The sequence below is a fragment of the Vombatus ursinus genome, unplaced genomic scaffold (genome assembly GCF_900497805.2).
Source record: "Vombatus ursinus unplaced genomic scaffold, bare-nosed wombat genome assembly UNPS02014810.1, whole genome shotgun sequence".
Classification (NCBI taxonomy): Eukaryota; Metazoa; Chordata; class Mammalia; order Diprotodontia; family Vombatidae; genus Vombatus; species Vombatus ursinus.
Window position 1 is genome coordinate 29,945,397 of NW_020954588.1, and position 17,897 is coordinate 29,963,293.

The following is a 17,897-nucleotide window of genomic DNA, read 5'->3' on the forward strand; positions in this document are numbered from 1 at the left end:
AGTGTATTTATTGGCTCCTTCTAGACATTTATTTTTAAATATATAATTGCTAGCTTTTGGGAGCACTTGTTCTGAGGAATTCCTGTCAACAAAGAGCTTTTTTGAGCTAGGCTGTTTTATATGAAATATATTTCTCATATGGTAAAGATGTTAAGATTCTTCCTACTTAAAATTAGCTGAATCTTTTTGCATGTAAAACCATTTAAAAGTTAGATTCAAACAGTGAACTTTTGATTAAGGAGTGCTTCTAAACTATATAATCTTTCTATCACAAACTTCAATCTCTTTTACTTGCTTTACATGTGTGTGGGGCATGTTCTTTTGTCTTCAGGGTTGTTTTTTGTTTTTTGTTTTTACTTTCTGTCTGTACAGCTGATTTTCACACCTGCTACTACTGTGGCTGCTGTACAGTCTGACATTCCTGTTGTCTCGTCGTCGTCGTCACCTTCCTGTCAGTCGGCAGCTACTCAGGTGAGCTGGGTGAGGTTCATGGGCTGTATGTGCAGAGCAAATGTGCACAGGGAGCTAATGTAGGGATGCTTTTGTTTCTAGCCATTTGGGATACGCTTGGGGTAATTAATATTTATAAAATTAGTGAATACTTCAAGGAAGAGGCAAAAGACAGTTACAGATTCTGCAGGGATAGTTAAATAATTTAGATCTATGAGATGATTGAGCACACATCACATAAACTTTTGTCTCCTGTGACCTATCTTCAGTAAACGTTCATAACAGTAGTTTAGTTTATTTAAGTGATTGAATACAAAGCAGGTGTCTTTATTGATTATTTTCTAGGCTTACATCACATTTTCATTTTTTGTGCAGTAGACTCATTATTTGATTAGTATAACATTTGTTCTTTTGGATAGATTCCTTTACAAATGGTCTGTAATTCTAATGTAAAAAAAAAAAAAGACATGAATGAATGAAAGATTCCATTTTAAGATACTAGTGGTATCTCCACCTCAGCTAGTATTTGAAAATGACTATGGTTCTAACAGATGTTTGGGTCATCATTACTGCTGCTTATGTAGACTAGGTGGTCAGTGAGGACTTCTCAGGGCTGATTGCATGGTCTCCTACTGTGGTAAGAAAGAAAGGCCGTAGGAAATGTAGCTGCAAAAAAATTATTCCATGATTTTATTTATTAGTCGTTAAAGGTATTGATAATGTGGATAGCACTCATTTTACATAAAATAACTGCTTTATAGAAAAGTTGGCTATAAAATGAGTCCTATTTTTCCAATAGCTTTTATTATAAATCTGAGCTGTTTTCTCAGGGAAAAAAAACTGCCAGTAGACATAATTGGGGACTTTTGGCAAAAAAGGAATTTTCAAGATGGTAGTCAGATTAAATTTAAGCTATACCCAGCTTGCTGTGTGATCTTATGCAATTTACTTGCCCTCTCTGGTTCTCATTTTACTTATGTATAAACCAGATCAGTCAATGAAATGTTCTCTAGGTCCCTTTCTAGGAAACCTAGGTGGTGCAGTGGATAGAACCTGGAGTCAGGAAGACCTGTGTTCACATTGGACCTTATACACTTACTAGCTGTGGGACATTGAACAAGTCACTTAACCTCTGTTTGCCTCCATTTCCTCATCTGTAAAATGGGGATAATAATAGCACCTACCTCCCAGGGTGGTTGTGAGGATCAAATGAGGTGATCTGCAAAGCACATAGCCCAGTGCCTGGCATGTAGTAGACACTATGTAAGTGCTATCTATTAATAGTACTATGACTGCTACAAAATTCTGTTACATCCATGTAGTTTGGATCTCTTTTGGTCTGTGTATTTATGGCATGTCATAGTACTTGACAACCATATAGTAACTGCTTCTGTAGATGTTCCTGTCTGATGCCTGATGGACTCTAGCTCAGAAATTCTTTAATTTCTTTAACATGACTTAAGGCCTCACTTTATCAACACCTACAGATTTGATGAGGGATATAAAGTTATAATCCTAACTTCATAGAAGTCATCACAGTAGCAAACATAAACTTTCTGTATTAAAGAAATTAATTGAATTATAGCATAATAATTCCATATATAAATTGTGTAACTACTTCAAGACACTGTACTTAATCAAAGATTATGGGGCATTTGGAATAATGCAAGGAACATTCAGTGTTAAGCTACTTAAATGAAGATTGTGTAGCATAAGGTTTCATTAATAAAGTGAAAGTTTTTTTCTCATGATTCTCATTTTAAAATTAGAACACTGGTGTAAAATGATAAGAAATTTGGATTTGTCTAGCCTTGGTTGCTATTTTGGCAAAAAAAAAATCATGAGATAACTTTATTAAGAAGGAGCATGTTTATAGAAGACAGGAGTCCTAGATATTGAGGTGAGAGGTGAGTGGTGTAATTGAAATTAGAGGTATTTCATTAGGAATCCAGAGACCTACAATTTGGTCCTGGCTGTCTTTACACAGTTTTTGAGAACTTGGCAAGACATTGAAGAGAATCTTTCATTAGCAGAAAAGAGTATTTCATTAAGAATCGGGAGACCTGAAATCTAGTCTAGGCTACCACTAATCATGTCAGTTACGTCAATAATGACAGCCTCTCTTACAGTGTCTTTTGTCTTTTTTTTTTCTTTTAATTGGGAGAGGGGTGGGGAAAGGATACCGTTGCCTATATCCTGTCTACTTTCACTAATTTGTTAGAATCAAGCAAAGTAATGGATGTACAAGTGATTTTAAAAGGATTAAAAACTTTAAAAAAAGTATTGTGTTATCATGTGAGGTGGTATTCTTAACTAATAAAATTCCCTTCCCAGATTTTTTTGCAGAAATAAAGAGAATCTTATAGTAATGGTGATAGTCCATTTGTGGGGGGAAAGAAGGGAAGATTTCTTCTTTATCTGAGAAAAGCAGATTTTTTTCTCCAGAAATGAAGTTATGCCACAAAAATGTGATTGTCATATTAACATGATGAAATTTATTTGTCACATAGATTAGAGGTCATGCTTAAAATACATTTTATTTTTATATACCTATATTTCCAAGCCAGAAGTAACACAAATGTTATGTATACACATGTAAATATAAATTTTGAAGACATTTTAAAAATCAAAAATATAAATAAAATTAGAAAGCTAAGTATGGAAAAAAGGAAAATGAGAGAGTCTGACTGTCCTGTGGAAATGGGCATGTGTAAATTATCCACAATTAACATAATGTTAATTAGCATTCTAATTTAGTGATCTAGTTTGCCTGTAAATTTGTAGGAATCATTTTCTTTCATTAATTTTTTTCAGATATAGCCATCTCTTGATTACCTGTGTTATAGAGTATCTAGTTTATAAAAAACTTAATTTCAGATTTATTTCTCTTCCTTAGCTGTTCCTCCCAAGTATCTTTTTAAGTTCTTCACCATATATATACACACATATATGTATGTATAAAATATGCCTGTATATGTATATATACTTTTTTTGAGGGGTGGAGGGAGATATGAACTAATTTTAATGTTAAATTGAAGAAACTATAATTAGACGTGTAAGTCTGCTAGGAGAAATCCAAAGACCACTAAGTACATTCCAAAGTCAAGACTGTTAATACAGGTACAGTTAACTATAGGTTCATTTATTGTCAAATGCTAAGATAATTTTGAAAGATTTGTGAATTAGAAAAGAACCTTTGTAAGGGCTGCCTTAAAGAGAAAATCTTTGAAAACACCACGGTGTTGATCAGTTACACAGTTAGCCTTGTCAGTTAGCAAGTACTCCGTGCCTTTTGTGTTGTGGGCACCATATTAGATGCTTACACAGAATAGATACTTTGGAAGGATTCAAGGGAATTAAAAGACGAATTCCTTGCTCTTGAATGTATAATCTAATTAAGAAGAAAGGTCATACATAAGAAACAAGAAGAGAACATATATGTAAAGCAGCTCCGTATCATTCACTGCCTCAGTTCCCCTGAGGGCCAGTTTGACCAAAAATGCATGTGGTACACTTGTACCGAGGGGCAGCTTGGTGCAGTGCACAGAGTGCTGAGCCTAAAGTAAGAAAGACCTGAGTTCAGATCTGGCCTCAGACACTTAATAGCTGGGAGACCCTAGACAAGTCACTTCATTTTGTTTGCCTCATTTCCTCATCTGTAAAATGAGCTGCAGAGGGAAATGGCAAACCACTCTAGTATCTTTGCCACGAAAACCCCAGAGGGGTCACAAAGAGTCAGACACAACTGAAAAATTACTAAACAGCAGCAACAACAACAGTTGTATGAGGCAGGCCTGCTCGGGGAGGGCAGGGGGTTCTGGGGGAATGGGGTAGTGTTTCTGAGTGTGTAAATTTGTTTTTGTTGATAGCAATGTCAGAGGCCTCAAGACTTGTCATCCAGCCTTTTGGGGTTGTTCAGCCTGCCCTGTCTTAGTGAGTTGAGGATGAGTTTAAGAACTGAGTTTCCCTACCTTGGGAATGTCATCTGATCAGCTTATGAAAGTTGCTTCCCAAAATGAAAAGCATACCTCCAGGAATTGTTAAATTAATTCCTTTATTTAAAAAAAAATCTTAAAAGGTAGTTAGTTGAAAGTTCTTTTGATAAATTTAATTATATATTTAATTTATTAAGGAATTTAATAGAAGAGGCAGCTAGGTGGTGCAGTGGATAGAGCTCTGGGCCTGGACTCAGGAGGGTCTAAGTTCAAATCTGGCTTCAGATACTTACTAGCTATGTGACCCTGGGCAAGTCACTTAATTTCTGTTTATCTCAGTTTCCTTATCTATAAAATGGGAATAATAATAGAAACGGCTTCCCAGGGTGGTTGTGAAACTCAGATGAAATAATTGTTAGAAGTGTTTAGCACAGTGCCTGGCACATAGTAAACACTATATAAACATTAGCTATCGTTGTTGTTAGAAAATATAGAATAAAAGGCAATCTTATCCTATAAACATTATGGGTGTTTGTGTTTGATTATATTAAAGTGCAACATATTGAGTTGTTGTTAAACTCATTTTCTGCTAATTTAGAAATTATGCTGTTTTCACGAGATTCATCTTGATAATTTTTTTCTTTCACCTGTTTCTTAAAAAACCATCATTTTTGTTCAAGAAGTGGCTGTTTTATTATGCTTCTTCCTTTATGGCTTATCTATCTTTTTAAACGAAACTATCTTATTGAAAAGCAGAGTATTAATATTTAGTCATTGCAATTTTACTTGTAATTATTACTGTATCTGTGTTGTTGATATTCTTTTATCTGAACTTGCTGTTATGTGACTCTTAGGTTCAGAATTTAACGTTATGCAGCCAGAAGTTGGGTGTATTATCTAGTTCGCAGAATGGCCCACCAAAAAACAGTAGTCAAGCTCAGTCATTGACCATTTGTCATAATAAAACGACAGTAACCAGTTCCAAAACCAGTCAACGAGACGCTTCTCCAGAAAGCAATAAGAAAGGAGAGAGCCCCAGTTTGGAATCTCGAAGTACTGCTGTTACACGAACGTCAAGTATCCATCAGTTAATAGCCCCAGGTAGGATGAGACTTTTGGTTAAAGTGGATATTCATGTAAAATGAAGCTGTTAATGGACTGTCAGAAGTGATTTGAATGTTTTAAGTTTGGTGAGGAATTGTTCCATTTAACCTTTTCATTTGTAACTGATACAGGCACTCATGGTTTGCACAGAATTTCACTGAATATCAGTAAAGATAGTATCTAAATCAGTTTTTTTTTTTAATGGACATTGATCATAACTGAAACCTATATTGTGAAAATTGTATTTGTTAGTGTTAAAGAAAAATCCCTCCATTTCCTGGTTTTAGCTTAAGTGCTTTCAATTGCTGACATACTTCTTAGCAGTTAGCAAAACATAGTACATTCATTCTACAAATAATAATGGTACTTTTAAATCATCATCTCCTTTTAATAACAGTTTCATAAACTGAAAACATCTTAATACTGCATTTTGAAAAAAAGGAACTTAGAAGTCCAACAATTAAAGTCACAATACTAGAACAATAAAGTTGATCTTTTGCACTATCAGTATTTTTCTAACAAGTATAATATGTGGTTGCACCATATTAGTAGGGCAACACTTCTGTCATATTCCTAACTTGTGGGAAGACATGGACAAGAGTTGCCCAGGATTGGAGGGAATTCCCACACCAATGAGATCACAGGTCGGTTTAACTTTTTAAGTAAGTTGACCTGTGTGGTGTGACTAAGACCTGACTTCTTCTGTTCAGAGATAGGTTTCCTGTATAGACTGCTGTTCCCTGCCTTCCTGTCCCCTCTTTTCCAGCTTCCCCCCCAGAAACCATCTCAAGGACGAACACGTTTCCCCTGGTGAAGGCGGTCAGAAGACTGATGGGGAAAATGGCTGTCACCCAGACAAATGTTATATACCAGCGACAGGGAGACAGTGTGCTCTCGGTGACTGCTTTGTAAACATTTCAAAAAGGATCTTGGGTAGGGGAAATACAATTTAGATTAATTCTCTGTCACTCCCCTCCCCTATCTCATCATCAGTGAAAGCAGCAAAGCTGGGGGGGGCATGGAGGAGAGTTGTTTTCAAGAAAAGAAAGCCATCTGATCGAGAATGTGGAAAAAGTGACATCTCTTTGTATCCCTTTCTCCTTTCATAAATGGGTAGTGCTATCAGTTATAGGCCACGTATCTCATTGGGGTGATAATAGGGACCTGGAGGAGGGGGCAAGAACATCAGTCAGGAGAATCAGGTAACAACTTGAAGTCAGGGGGGCCAGTCATGCTCATTGGCAGCTGAGGTTCAGATCTCCTTGTTTATAGGAACCCCTCATTTCCTACCACGGTGCATTGACAAGTAAAAGAGCCAAAGCTCCAACCACATACTCATTCAGAGGGATAAAATTCTCTTTGAAGGGTTTACACAACTGTCATTCACAGCAACCTGAGTCACTGATGGGGGTTTCACTTCTACTTGGGCAGCAACTGTGTCCTGATTTGGCTACCACCCATCACTCGTGGGAAACTGATCTGAGGGTGAGAATTTCTCTGGGAACCCAAAATAAATGTTCCTCCTTTTACCCTGCATATGGCTTATTCTTAGAGACTATTTTTATATTAAAAGTTTAAGATACACTCCAATATGAGATAGTCTTCACCAGTGGGCCTATGGGAAAAGCTTTAATGAAGACAAAAAATTATCATTAATCTAGAAATAGTTTCTATGTAAATATTTGCTGGAAAAGATTTGTTTTCCTAAGCACTTAAGTACTTCCCATCTTGTTTATATTAAATTTTAAAAGTAAATCCTGATGCCTGTTGGAATTCTTAAGTAGTAGAAATTTGGATTTTCATAATTGATCTTTTGTGTGTGTGTTTATGAAAGCGGTCACATTGAATTGGTTGTTCTTGAAGAGATTCTTCAAGGTGTAAATCCAGAATCTTTAATTTGATGGTTTCCGAGATCTATTCCAACTCTGACTCCTGTGATGTCTTGTGTCAAGAAAATACACTTTTAGGGGCAGCTAGGTGGCGCAATGGATAGAGCACTGGCCCTGAAATTAGGAGTTCCTGAGTTCAAATGTGGCCTCAGACCAAACACTTGACACGTACTAGCTGTGTGACCTTGGGCAAGTCACTTAACCCCTATTGCCTCACAAAAGAAAAAAAAAAAGAAAGAAAATACACTTTTCAAAGTCTTAGTTTGAATCAGGGGCGTAGTGAGCAGACAGTAGGCCCTGAGTCAGGAAGAGCTGCAGTCCCACGTCGTGATCTCTGGGGTAGATTAGCCGTGACCCCAGGCAGCTTTCTGTGGCTCTGAGATGTAGACAAGAGACTGACCTGCCTGGGTGGGGGAGGCGGTTTCCTCATATTAATGAAATCACAGGTCTAGACCCTCTCTCTCATTTAGCTTTAAATCCTGGTTGGTGGCCGTGTGGAAGTTTTCATTCAATGATAGGTGTCGGATTTTTTTTTTTAATGTAATTAGATTTTCGTTGGACCTTCTAAATGCCTCTTTCTCAAGATGTTAGTTATTTCTTCATAGAGTATCAAGAGATTTAAATTATACCAAATGCAAATTGAAATAAATTATAAACATGAAAATGTTTGGAACTTTCATTTATCTATTATTGCAAACATAATTGAATATGAAAATAATATTCATAGAGTTGTATCAATTATATACTAAATTTTTAGATAAGGTCTTACTTTGGAATATTTATCTGTAATTAAGCTAGCATTTAAATTTCTTTTCCACTGAGAGCTACGTTTCACTTCTTCAGTGTTTAGATAGGAAGGATTGCACTTAAAATCCATTTTGTGGGACAGGTACTGTGCTGTTGAGGCAGAATGGGAGGGACCCCTCAGTTGAGGTCAGTCCTGAGTCATTAGTTAGATTGTGGATGGTTTGTTTTTGGGGAAAAAAAAGAGTCACATAAAAACAGATTTAAAATTTTCACAGTGGCAGGAATCTACAGTAAAATTCACATCAAGCCAACAAATATTTAATAAATGCCTATTGTGTGCTAGGCCCTGTTCTGTGTTGGGTTTAAAAAAAAAAAAAAGGCACGGGCCTCTACTTCATTATCTCTTCTGGTGCCTTCCAGGACCTGAAATAGAGATTATGCAGCTCTTTAAAAGCTTCCTTTTATTTCAGTTGTATAGCTGATCTTTCCCCTATGCTAGCTTCATAATTACTTTTGAAAAATTAATTTTTTTCATTAATTGGATTCCCTTTCTTGGCCCAAAGAATAGGAACCTTGGCCCAAAACTGAAAAATTTGCAAATTGGGAAGCCACAGATGAGGTACTTGCTTACCTTCAATAATAGCTAGAGTTCTATTCAGACACAGATTAGGAAGCATCCTGACGACATTTCTTAAGATATATGTGGGAGCGCAGTATATTTGCTGACTCCGGAACTCTTTTCTATGTCTTGCATTGATTCAATGGTAGCAGAAAAAATAGACAGCGTTCTCAAACTTGCCCACATTTAGTGTAACTCTTCCAGTGACCTTGTGTAAGACTTGACAAGCGTGAGCCCGGTCCGTCTGTTGGTTTGCATTTTGAGCCATTTGTCTTTTTGAATTTTACTTCGAAATTTACCGAAATGGAGCTCTCTGCATTGGAGTCTTCACTGTTACTAGTCTGACCTTGTGGTGCGAAAGCTAGGAGGGTCTCTGCAGACTCTTTGCAGTGTCCTGGATAGTTTGGAGATGAGTACTAATTGTCATTTCTTTCTCTCACAGCTGCATATTCTCCAATTCAGCCTCATTCTCTAATAAAACATCAGCAGATTCCTCTTCATTCACCAACTTCCAAGGTGTCCCATCACCAGCTGATTTTGCAGCAGCAGCAGCAGCAGCAAGTCCAGCCACTCCCCCTTCAGAGTCCGAGTCAGGAACCCCCCGCCTCCCAGCACTGTGGCCCCGTGCCGAGCCACGGCCTCCCGGCGGCGCCAGGCGGTGCCCAGGCCCAGCACTGTTCACCCCTTCAGAGCCACCCGCCTCCGCTTCCGGTGTCCCCTCCCCAGCCCCAGGCAGCGCAGCAGTCGGTGGTGGTGTCCCCCCCACCGCCCCATTCTCCCAGCCCGTCTCCTGCGATCATCATTCATCCACAAGCACTTATTCAGCCCCATCCTCTCGTGTCCTCGGCTCTCCAGCCAGGGCCGAGCTTGCAGCAGCCCCCCACTAATCAGGTGCAGCCAGCCGCCCAGCCGCTGAATCTTCCATCTCATCTCCCGCTTCCAGCCTCCCCTGTGGTGCACTTGGGGGCTGTCCAGCAGTCCTCTCTGGTGTCCCCGGGGCCGCAGATTGTCTCTCCCACAGCGCATCAGCCGTACTCCGCACTGCAGTCTCCTCCGATCCCACTCGTACCACCCCCCCAGCTGTCCGCATCTCCTCCAGCCCAGGTCCCAGCACTGCCCTTGCAGTCTGTGCAGCCTGAAATTCTATCCCAGGGCCAGGTCTTGGTGCAGAACGCTTTGGTGTCCGAAGAGGAGCTTCCCGCGGCAGAAGCCTTGGTCCAGCTGCCCTTTCAGACTCTTCCCCCACCACAGACTGTTGCGGTCAACCTGCAAGTGCAGCCACCTGCCCCCGTTGAGCCACCAGTGGTAAGCCCTTGGGAGCTCTTTCACTTTCTCACAGAACTTAAAAGTAGAAATGACTTCTCCTGCCTTCTCTTGTGTCCCAAGAGCTAAAATGCCCAAGTTCCAAACCAAACCAGCTTGCCATCTCTAGATGTCACTGACTGTCCACAGATATACTGTAAGGAGACAATGTTGTTGTCTGTTGTAGAACAGTTGCATGCTTCATAATTTGTGGTGGTTATTAAAAGTCCATCGTTCGTTTTATTACTATTTAAACAAATCCATCTGCTATCTTTACAGAATTGATTTTTTTTCCCCAAGGGAATGCATTTGAACCAGTGTCATCTGCACAAAGTTTTTTCTCTTAAGGTGATTATCCTTCATAGAACCCTTCTGTTGGCTTGTGTGTTCTTAAACGTATGATTCGTAGAGCTAACCTTAGTTGTACAAATTCTGCAGTCTCACCTTCTAGGAGCACTTGTTTTGGGGGTAGAGTCAGTACGTTTGTGTCTGTGGTGTAATTTGATAAAGTGGATATTATGTAAAGCAGGGGGAAAAGATCCCAACTTTGTCATGACCCACACACCTTTTTTTTCTATTTCTCATTAAAAGTAAAAACACAGTATTAAAAAAAATCTCATAAATTTTAGTAAATTAAACAGTAAAGATTGGGGAGAGAGCCATTCATTGTGAGGCACAAACTTTTGAGGGATTGTCAATAGATGGAAATAATTCAAACAAAACTTTAACATTTCAAAATATTTTAAAATTTGATGTTTAACAAGAAGGAAGTTGACTTTAGACATTGATTTCTTTAGATAATTCTCTACAAGAGGTTTTTTTTTTGTTTTTCATTTCATCACAGTTTGCACTGGCCTCTGGATTCATATACAAAGTCATCAAAAAACAGAATTAAATTCCAACACTAGAAAAAAGTAAGCTTCTTATTAGATTGAACCAAATTTTAAAAATAAATCATTTTTTTCTGGAAACTTAGAAATATTCATCAGAAAACAAAGGAGTTTCAGGCTCAGAGTTCTTTAGAGGAAAACTTCCTACTTCTGGTTTCTAGGACTACAATTGAGAGCCACTTTACTAGGGTCACTGGCACTGATCTTAGTTGGCTTGAGCAGGTAACTGGTAATTTTCTCTCCCTTTATATACAGCTCTTCACTTTAAAAAATTTTAAGTTGAAGTACAATTTAATATGGGAAAAATCTAGAAATGAACCAAAAGATATATGTCACAAAAATGTGAATAAATTTTAATTTAACTTACTTTTCCTTAATTGTCATATCTGATTAGTCTTTTCAATTTAAAAATAAAATTTCCTTGTATTTTTTATCATCATTTGTTTTTATCACGATAAATCTTAGGGGAGTAGATTCAGGGTAGAAGTATCAAGTCTTAGTAGTTCAAGAGTATTGATGACGCAAAGAATTTGTCCTTATTGGTTCTAAAAAATGGACTCAAAAAATAGGTCTTTTAAAACAAACAAAAAAAAACCCCTTTCCTTTTGGCATTATTCTTCCTAATGGTTTTTTACTTTAAAAAATTCCTCACCTACCACTGTTTCTCATATTTTCTGTCACCTCATTTTCTGATGATTTAGTTATTTTTTCCATGAAAATAATAGGCCTTTCTATTATCATCTTTGGCATACTCATTATATTGCTATAGATTTTCATGGCGTATCTTTTTAATTGTCAATTTCCCTCAAGTTTCCTAATTTGTTTATTTTATTCCTGTACTTATTTTTCTCTTATCTTCTACCATCTCTACCACCTCCTCCCCCTAAAATGCACATGTCTATCTGGAGTACATTTTTCTGATTGTTTCAAAGTATTTAACCGGAGAGGTACATTTACATCATAGGGGGTATGAAAAATTGAAAAGGTAAGAAGTATTTAATAAAAATAAATGCAATATGCTTGTTGAAAGGGTTACTTAGAAAATAAAAAAATAAGTGAAGGTTTTCTTTTTCATTGGGTAGAATAACATGTGGGAAGGTGCATGATTTAGATTTAATGAACAAATATTTCTAGCTTATCTAGAGGGTCAGATAGGAAGAGTCCATTTTATTGGAGAATGTTATCAGTCCTCAATATCTTCATAACAGAAACATGTAAATTACTGGCCTACCAGAAATCTAGCTTTTCCTTAATTAACTTAGGAGGAAAACCACCATTTCTTTTCTTTTGTATAGCTTTGTAAGCTTTGCACAAATAGTGTATCTCACAATTTTCTTTGCTTTGGTTTTTGAAATATTGCCCAGTGTTTTTAACATTCCTAGCACTCCTTCATTCTGATTGGCCAGTAACTTCTCATGCTTTTATATGAGAGGTTCAAAAGAAAGTACAGGTAGTTGTAACGAGTGCAAAATAGTATAAATGTTCATTTTGTTGGATTAATTCAGAATATGTTCTTTGGGCTGTGGGATTTTCTCAATTTGGCTCCTTCCATTCCTTCTCTTTCAACATGTGTTAAAATGAGATGTGCATGACCCAACTTTTACATTTGTAACTCTTAAATAAAAAGCCCACTCAGCAGCTGCTCTGAATAGCATGCCAAGGGATTGAAGAGAATGTTTCAGTAGTTTAAAAAAGATCATGGTCATGGGAAGATGAAACAACTAAATAAATACTAAAGTGTAAAATTAGTAAGTTGAAAATAGATTAAATTTAGTAAATGCTTTACTACTAATACTGATCTAATTACTATTGACTCAACAATTTTTTCAGATTTTTTTTTTTTTTTGGTGGCAGGGAGGGGTGCAAATTGAGTTGATTCTGATTGTGGATTAACTGCCATCCAGTGACACATGTTGCCTTATTCCCTTTCGTGGAGGATTTTCTTTTTTATGTTAAATTGTTATGTTAATTTGAAGCTCCCCCCTGTTTTCCTCACTTGGCCACTTAGGTGGCCATCCCCTCCAGGGCATCGTTTGGAATTTGAAATTGGAGGTCTATGCAATCCTTGATTCAGTTCATGAAATAGGGTTCTAAATATAGGCTTGTCTGTAACCAGATATATGAAAGTTTTTCACATAGAAAGGACATTGAAATTTATCTGATGTCTAATTTGGACACAGCGTATTAGATGATGGTTGGTTCTACTTTGATTTCAGATGTATTGGAAATTAACTGATTTTTTATCTTAATTCTAGATTATAGTATACAAATTGATCTTACTGATTTATTTTAATTTGTCTAGAATAAAGCAAAACATGAGACATCTTAATCTTAGGTCAGCATGACTATTTGAAGATTTCTGTAATCCATCAAAGTTATAGTTAAATATGTCATTATAAGTTAAATTTTATAACCTCTGTCACACTAAGTACATCTAAGTTAGACTTTTTTGTTCCTCATCTAAGTTATTACGCTTAAGCTTTGGAACATCATGGGACCTTTTTATACCTAATTTGATATTTTACATGACAAAACATTTTAACAAGGTGATTTGAAGGTGTACGTAATTTCTGTGTCGTTTGTGGTTTTCACGTGAGTGGATTGGAAAACTTTTATGTGTGGTTTAATAAAAAAAAGTTTTTGGAGAAAGTTTTGAAAGCTTTAAGGGAGTGAGTGCTATCCAGAAAACCTAACTATGTTCTTTTGTAAGCCAAATTAAGAAAAGTTCTCTGGGTAAAAAAAGGGAGAGAGTTGCTTTAGGATCACTGGATGTAGAACTTGAAGGAACCATAGGGGTCATGTAGTTCAGCCACCTCATTTTAAAGATAAAGAAACTGAGGCCCAAAGGAGAAAGTGACTAGTCCAAGGTCACCCGTATATTCAGTAAGCAGCAGAGCTGAAATTCAAACCCAGGCCCTTGACTCCATATTCAGTGCTCTTTTTTTGTTTCATTGAGACAATCAGTCAGTGTCTTGTAACTTTAAAAAAAATTTCAATACTGCAGTGTTAAACAGGTAAAATAAAATTTTATTTCAAATGAAGAAACTAAATTTTCTCAGCCTAAGGAAATTCTCTCTGAAAATAAAGATTATCTAAAATTCCACTTTTATTTGTTCTCAGTGATTCTGATTCATTCCCATCTCTTATCAGCAAGCTTTTTATAATTTGATAACCCAGTAATTTAATTCTTTAAAGCTTTTTTCTCTGTAATAAAGTATTTAAATATGTAAATGTGATCAATGGTATAGATTAGACATTTCTCTATGACTTCAAGAACAGCTGTTTTCTTCTTAACAGATGCAATAAGTTTTGTTAATTGGACCCTTGAGGACATGAAAGAATAAAAGGGAATGGAAGCATCTTTTCAGATGTGAATGACTTTCTATCAACACTGACATATTTTCAGAACTTCTGAGATGTCTTACGTCGGTTTATGCTTTAGTGCTCATAATCAATAGGAAGAGGAGATGCTGGAATGGTTCTTAGCTTAAGCCTTATCCTCCTGGTCATCCCCTCCTTGAGAATACAGGTTTTTTTTGTTTTCCCATATAATCTGTATCACGTTGGCCAGCTTATATGGACATTAAAAAAAAAAAATCTAGAAGCTTTATTTTGAGACATAACTGCCCATCAGTCCACAGATATTTATTAAGCATTTTATATGTGTCAAGCACAAACTTATATTCTAAGTTAAACAATTTAAAAGTAGAAAATTTTCTGCAGTAGTCTAGATTTCAAATGTAAATTCCAGATGTAGTGTATCTTTACCACGTAACCACATTTAGATGTCTTGAGTATTGGGTTTGGGAATGATAGGGTGTTTTTCCCCTGCTTCCTTCTTTTTTTTTTTTTTAAAGGATTCTAAAGTACTGTACTTCTTATTAGGAAAAAAATGATTTCCAACATGAAAAATAATCTGCTGCCTTGACCATCATCTTTTCTGAAACCACAACGTATTTTAGCATGGCTATCCGTCTACCACCTGTTTTTAGTGAATTATCGTTCAGTATCTCAAGGAATTCCATTCAGTTATTTTCACAATTTTTTTTTGGCCAACCTTTGAAAATAGCAAATTAGATTTTATATTTACATGATTTTATTTTAATCAAGTTAATCAATCTTTAAAATTATATGATAGAAATATTAGCCAGAAGTCAGGCTAAACCAATGTTCTGCCTTCCATAGGTTTACCAAGTAGAGGATGTGTGTGAGGAAGAAATGCCTGAAGAATCAGATGAATGTGTCCGCATGGACCGAACGCCCCCACCACCTACTCTGTCTCCAGCAGCTATAACTGTGGGCAGAGGAGAGGATTTGTCTTCTGAACATCCTTTGTTAGGTAAGAAGAATAACCAAGTTTTCTGAAATTTGTCAGCTTGATATCTGTGTGCACTAGTTCTGATGGGAAAATAATTTTATTTTTCCTCTCAAGCAAGTCTTAACTGCTTATTATTAAATTGTTAAAAATTATTAGTTTGCTAATTTCAGCAAAAAAAAAAACCTCACGGAACTAGAAACACAAATCATAACCTCTTTGGAGAACAGATGTTCAATGATTTTTACAAAAAAAAATGCATTCTTGCAACATACTCTTCAGTAAGGTGTAAACCGATGTCCTCATCATAATTATTAAAAGCAATTTTAAGTTGGCCTTGATAAAATTTTCTTGGTTTTGAGAGAATTCATTTATGTAGACTTGTAGACCCTTAGAGTTAAAACGGATTGTAGAAATCTAGTCCGGTGTTCTTCCATTTTATAGATGGAACCCCTGAACCTCAAGCAGGTGAAGTCATCAGCCAGGGGGTGACCTGGGACTCAGACCCAAGTCTTTTGGCTCATAAGCCAATGTGTTTTCTACTCTGCCAAGCTCTTTGAAATCATTACAGTGATAGAATGTACAATCAGTAGAAGTAAAGGTAGGGCAGCTAGGTGGAGCAGTGGATAGAGCAGCGGCCCTGAAGTCAGGAGGACCTGAGTTCAAATCCATCCTCAGAACAAACAGTTGACACGTACTAGCTGTGTGACCCTGGGCAAGTCACTTAACCCCAATTGCCCCCCCCAAAAAAATGTCATGCGTTGATTAGGGCAAGATTAATCTCAGCTTTTTGTGTTTTCTTCATCTGTATTTCTTGTGGCCTACCTAAGAGTTATCAAACATGGGGCCCATAGCACTTCCACATGGGTCCTGAACCAGATTAAAATGTAAGTGGGAAATATTAACAAAGTAAATAAAAATACAGTAAAACAAAGGTAACATTACATTGTAAAACTCAGTCAGTACGCAGCCTGTAGCGAGCCTACGTACAAATCAGTGGCCCTCATTTCTGTTTGAGTTTGACATGACTGTTCTCCATGACCATTTTCAGTGGATCATCGCCATTATAGCAGTCTTGGAAATAAATCATAAAGACATATTGGCATAATTTCCTACCAAAAAAGTCATTCTTTATCAGAGCCATAACCAGCAATTTAAGTGCCTGGGACAAGTAAGATGAGAGTGGAAAGGACACTTGAGGAAGAACCCTGGAACACTGACTCACGGAATGGAGGGGAGACAGTCCCCAGAACACCCTGAGCATAGTGGGGAAGAGGGGTGAGGGGGGCTTGGGGAGTTTTTACTATTGTGGAAGAAAACAAGGCTGGGCTTGGCCTAGTCGGAACTCAGCCTGTGATGTGTGGGAAGGCCTTAGGATACCAGCTTAGTTGGCACAGAGCTTCATCACCCCGTGGATGCTTTTTTGTGAGTTCCTCTGGCTTTGGTAGCATTTTGCCAGGGAAGGAGTCTATCCCATAGGGAGTCTGGGCTTGTACTGCAGGACAGCTGCTGACCTCCCAGCCTGCGGGAGGGAGTGGTGATGGGGTGCTTCAGTGGGGAAGGCTCTGTGTTTGAGTCTGACATTAACTTTCCTATGTGAAGGGGTGCAGTGGTGACAGGACCATTGAGGGTTGGAGAATGTTAGTCTGTAGCCAGGTTAGCAAATGGAGGTAGTGTAAGGCAAGAACTTTTGCCGAGGACTGCTAGGTGGCGCAGTGGATAGAGCTCCAGCCTTGGAGTCGGGAGGCCCTGAGTTCAAATCCAGCCTCGGACACTTAATACTTACTATGTGACCCTGGACAAGTCACTTTTAACCCCGATTGCCTCACCAAAAAAGCAAAAAAAAAACAACTTTTGCCAAGGGGCTTCCTTGTTAAGGCCCTTGACTCAGATTGCACTGCCATTCACTGGGAGCTGCATCTTTTCTCCACTCCTCGTCTCACCAAGGGCTCTTGCAAACGCCTGCTGATTTCACCTCTGCCACAGCCCTGACCCTGGTGCCTTCATCACCTCTCACCCGGGCTTTTGCAATAGCTGCTGGTGGGTCTGCCTGCCTCAAGCCTCTGCTCGCTCCAGTCCATCCTCTATTCAGCTACTGAAGTGTATCCCACTCAGTAAACTCCAGTGGCTCCCTGTCACCTCCAGGAACAGACACAAAGTGCTCTTGTTGGCTTGGCCTTCAGAGCCCTTCATGAGCCAGGCCTCTCCTGCCTTTCTAGTCTTCTGGTACCTGACTTCCAGCATGTACACTTTGATCCATTGACACTGGCCTCCTTCCTTCCATGAACAGGACACTCCATTTCTCGCCTCTGGGCATTTCCTCTGGTTGTCGTCCATGCCTGGAGTGTTCTCCCTCCTCAGTTCTGACTCCTGACCTCCCTGGCTTCTTTTGAATCCTAACTAAAACTCCACCTTCTCCAGGAAGCCTTCCCCAACCGCTCTTAAGTCCAGGCTTCCCCTCTTTTAAGTATTTCCTTTTTGTCCTGTGTATAGCTTGTTTTGTATATGTATTTTTTGCATGTCTTTCTCCCCCAGGAGATTGTAAGCTCTTTGAGGGCAGGAGTTATCTGTTGCTACTTTTTGTATCCTTAGTGCTTAACATAGTGCCTGGCAGGTAGTAGGTACTGAAATGTTTATTGAATTGAA

At 38.0% G+C, this 17,897-nt stretch overlaps 1 protein-coding gene across 6 annotated transcripts in view; it reads left to right on the top strand.

Moving 5' to 3' along the window:
• The window catches only part of PHC3 (polyhomeotic homolog 3), a 61,555-nt gene that overhangs the window by 19,463 nt on the left and 24,195 nt on the right, over positions 1 to 17,897 (top strand). For 4 of the 6 annotated variants that reach the window (XM_027875969.1, XM_027875967.1, XM_027875968.1 and 1 more), the window contains 4 exons: positions 373 to 471; positions 5,240 to 5,486; positions 9,187 to 10,049; positions 15,122 to 15,275. In XM_027875969.1, the coding sequence (XP_027731770.1) occupies positions 373 to 471; positions 5,240 to 5,486; positions 9,187 to 10,049; positions 15,122 to 15,275 (1,363 nt within the window). The remainder of the gene's footprint in view (positions 1 to 372; positions 472 to 5,239; positions 5,487 to 9,186; positions 10,050 to 15,121; positions 15,276 to 17,897) is intronic. The other 2 variants (XM_027875970.1, XM_027875972.1) reach the window with 1 other exon arrangement.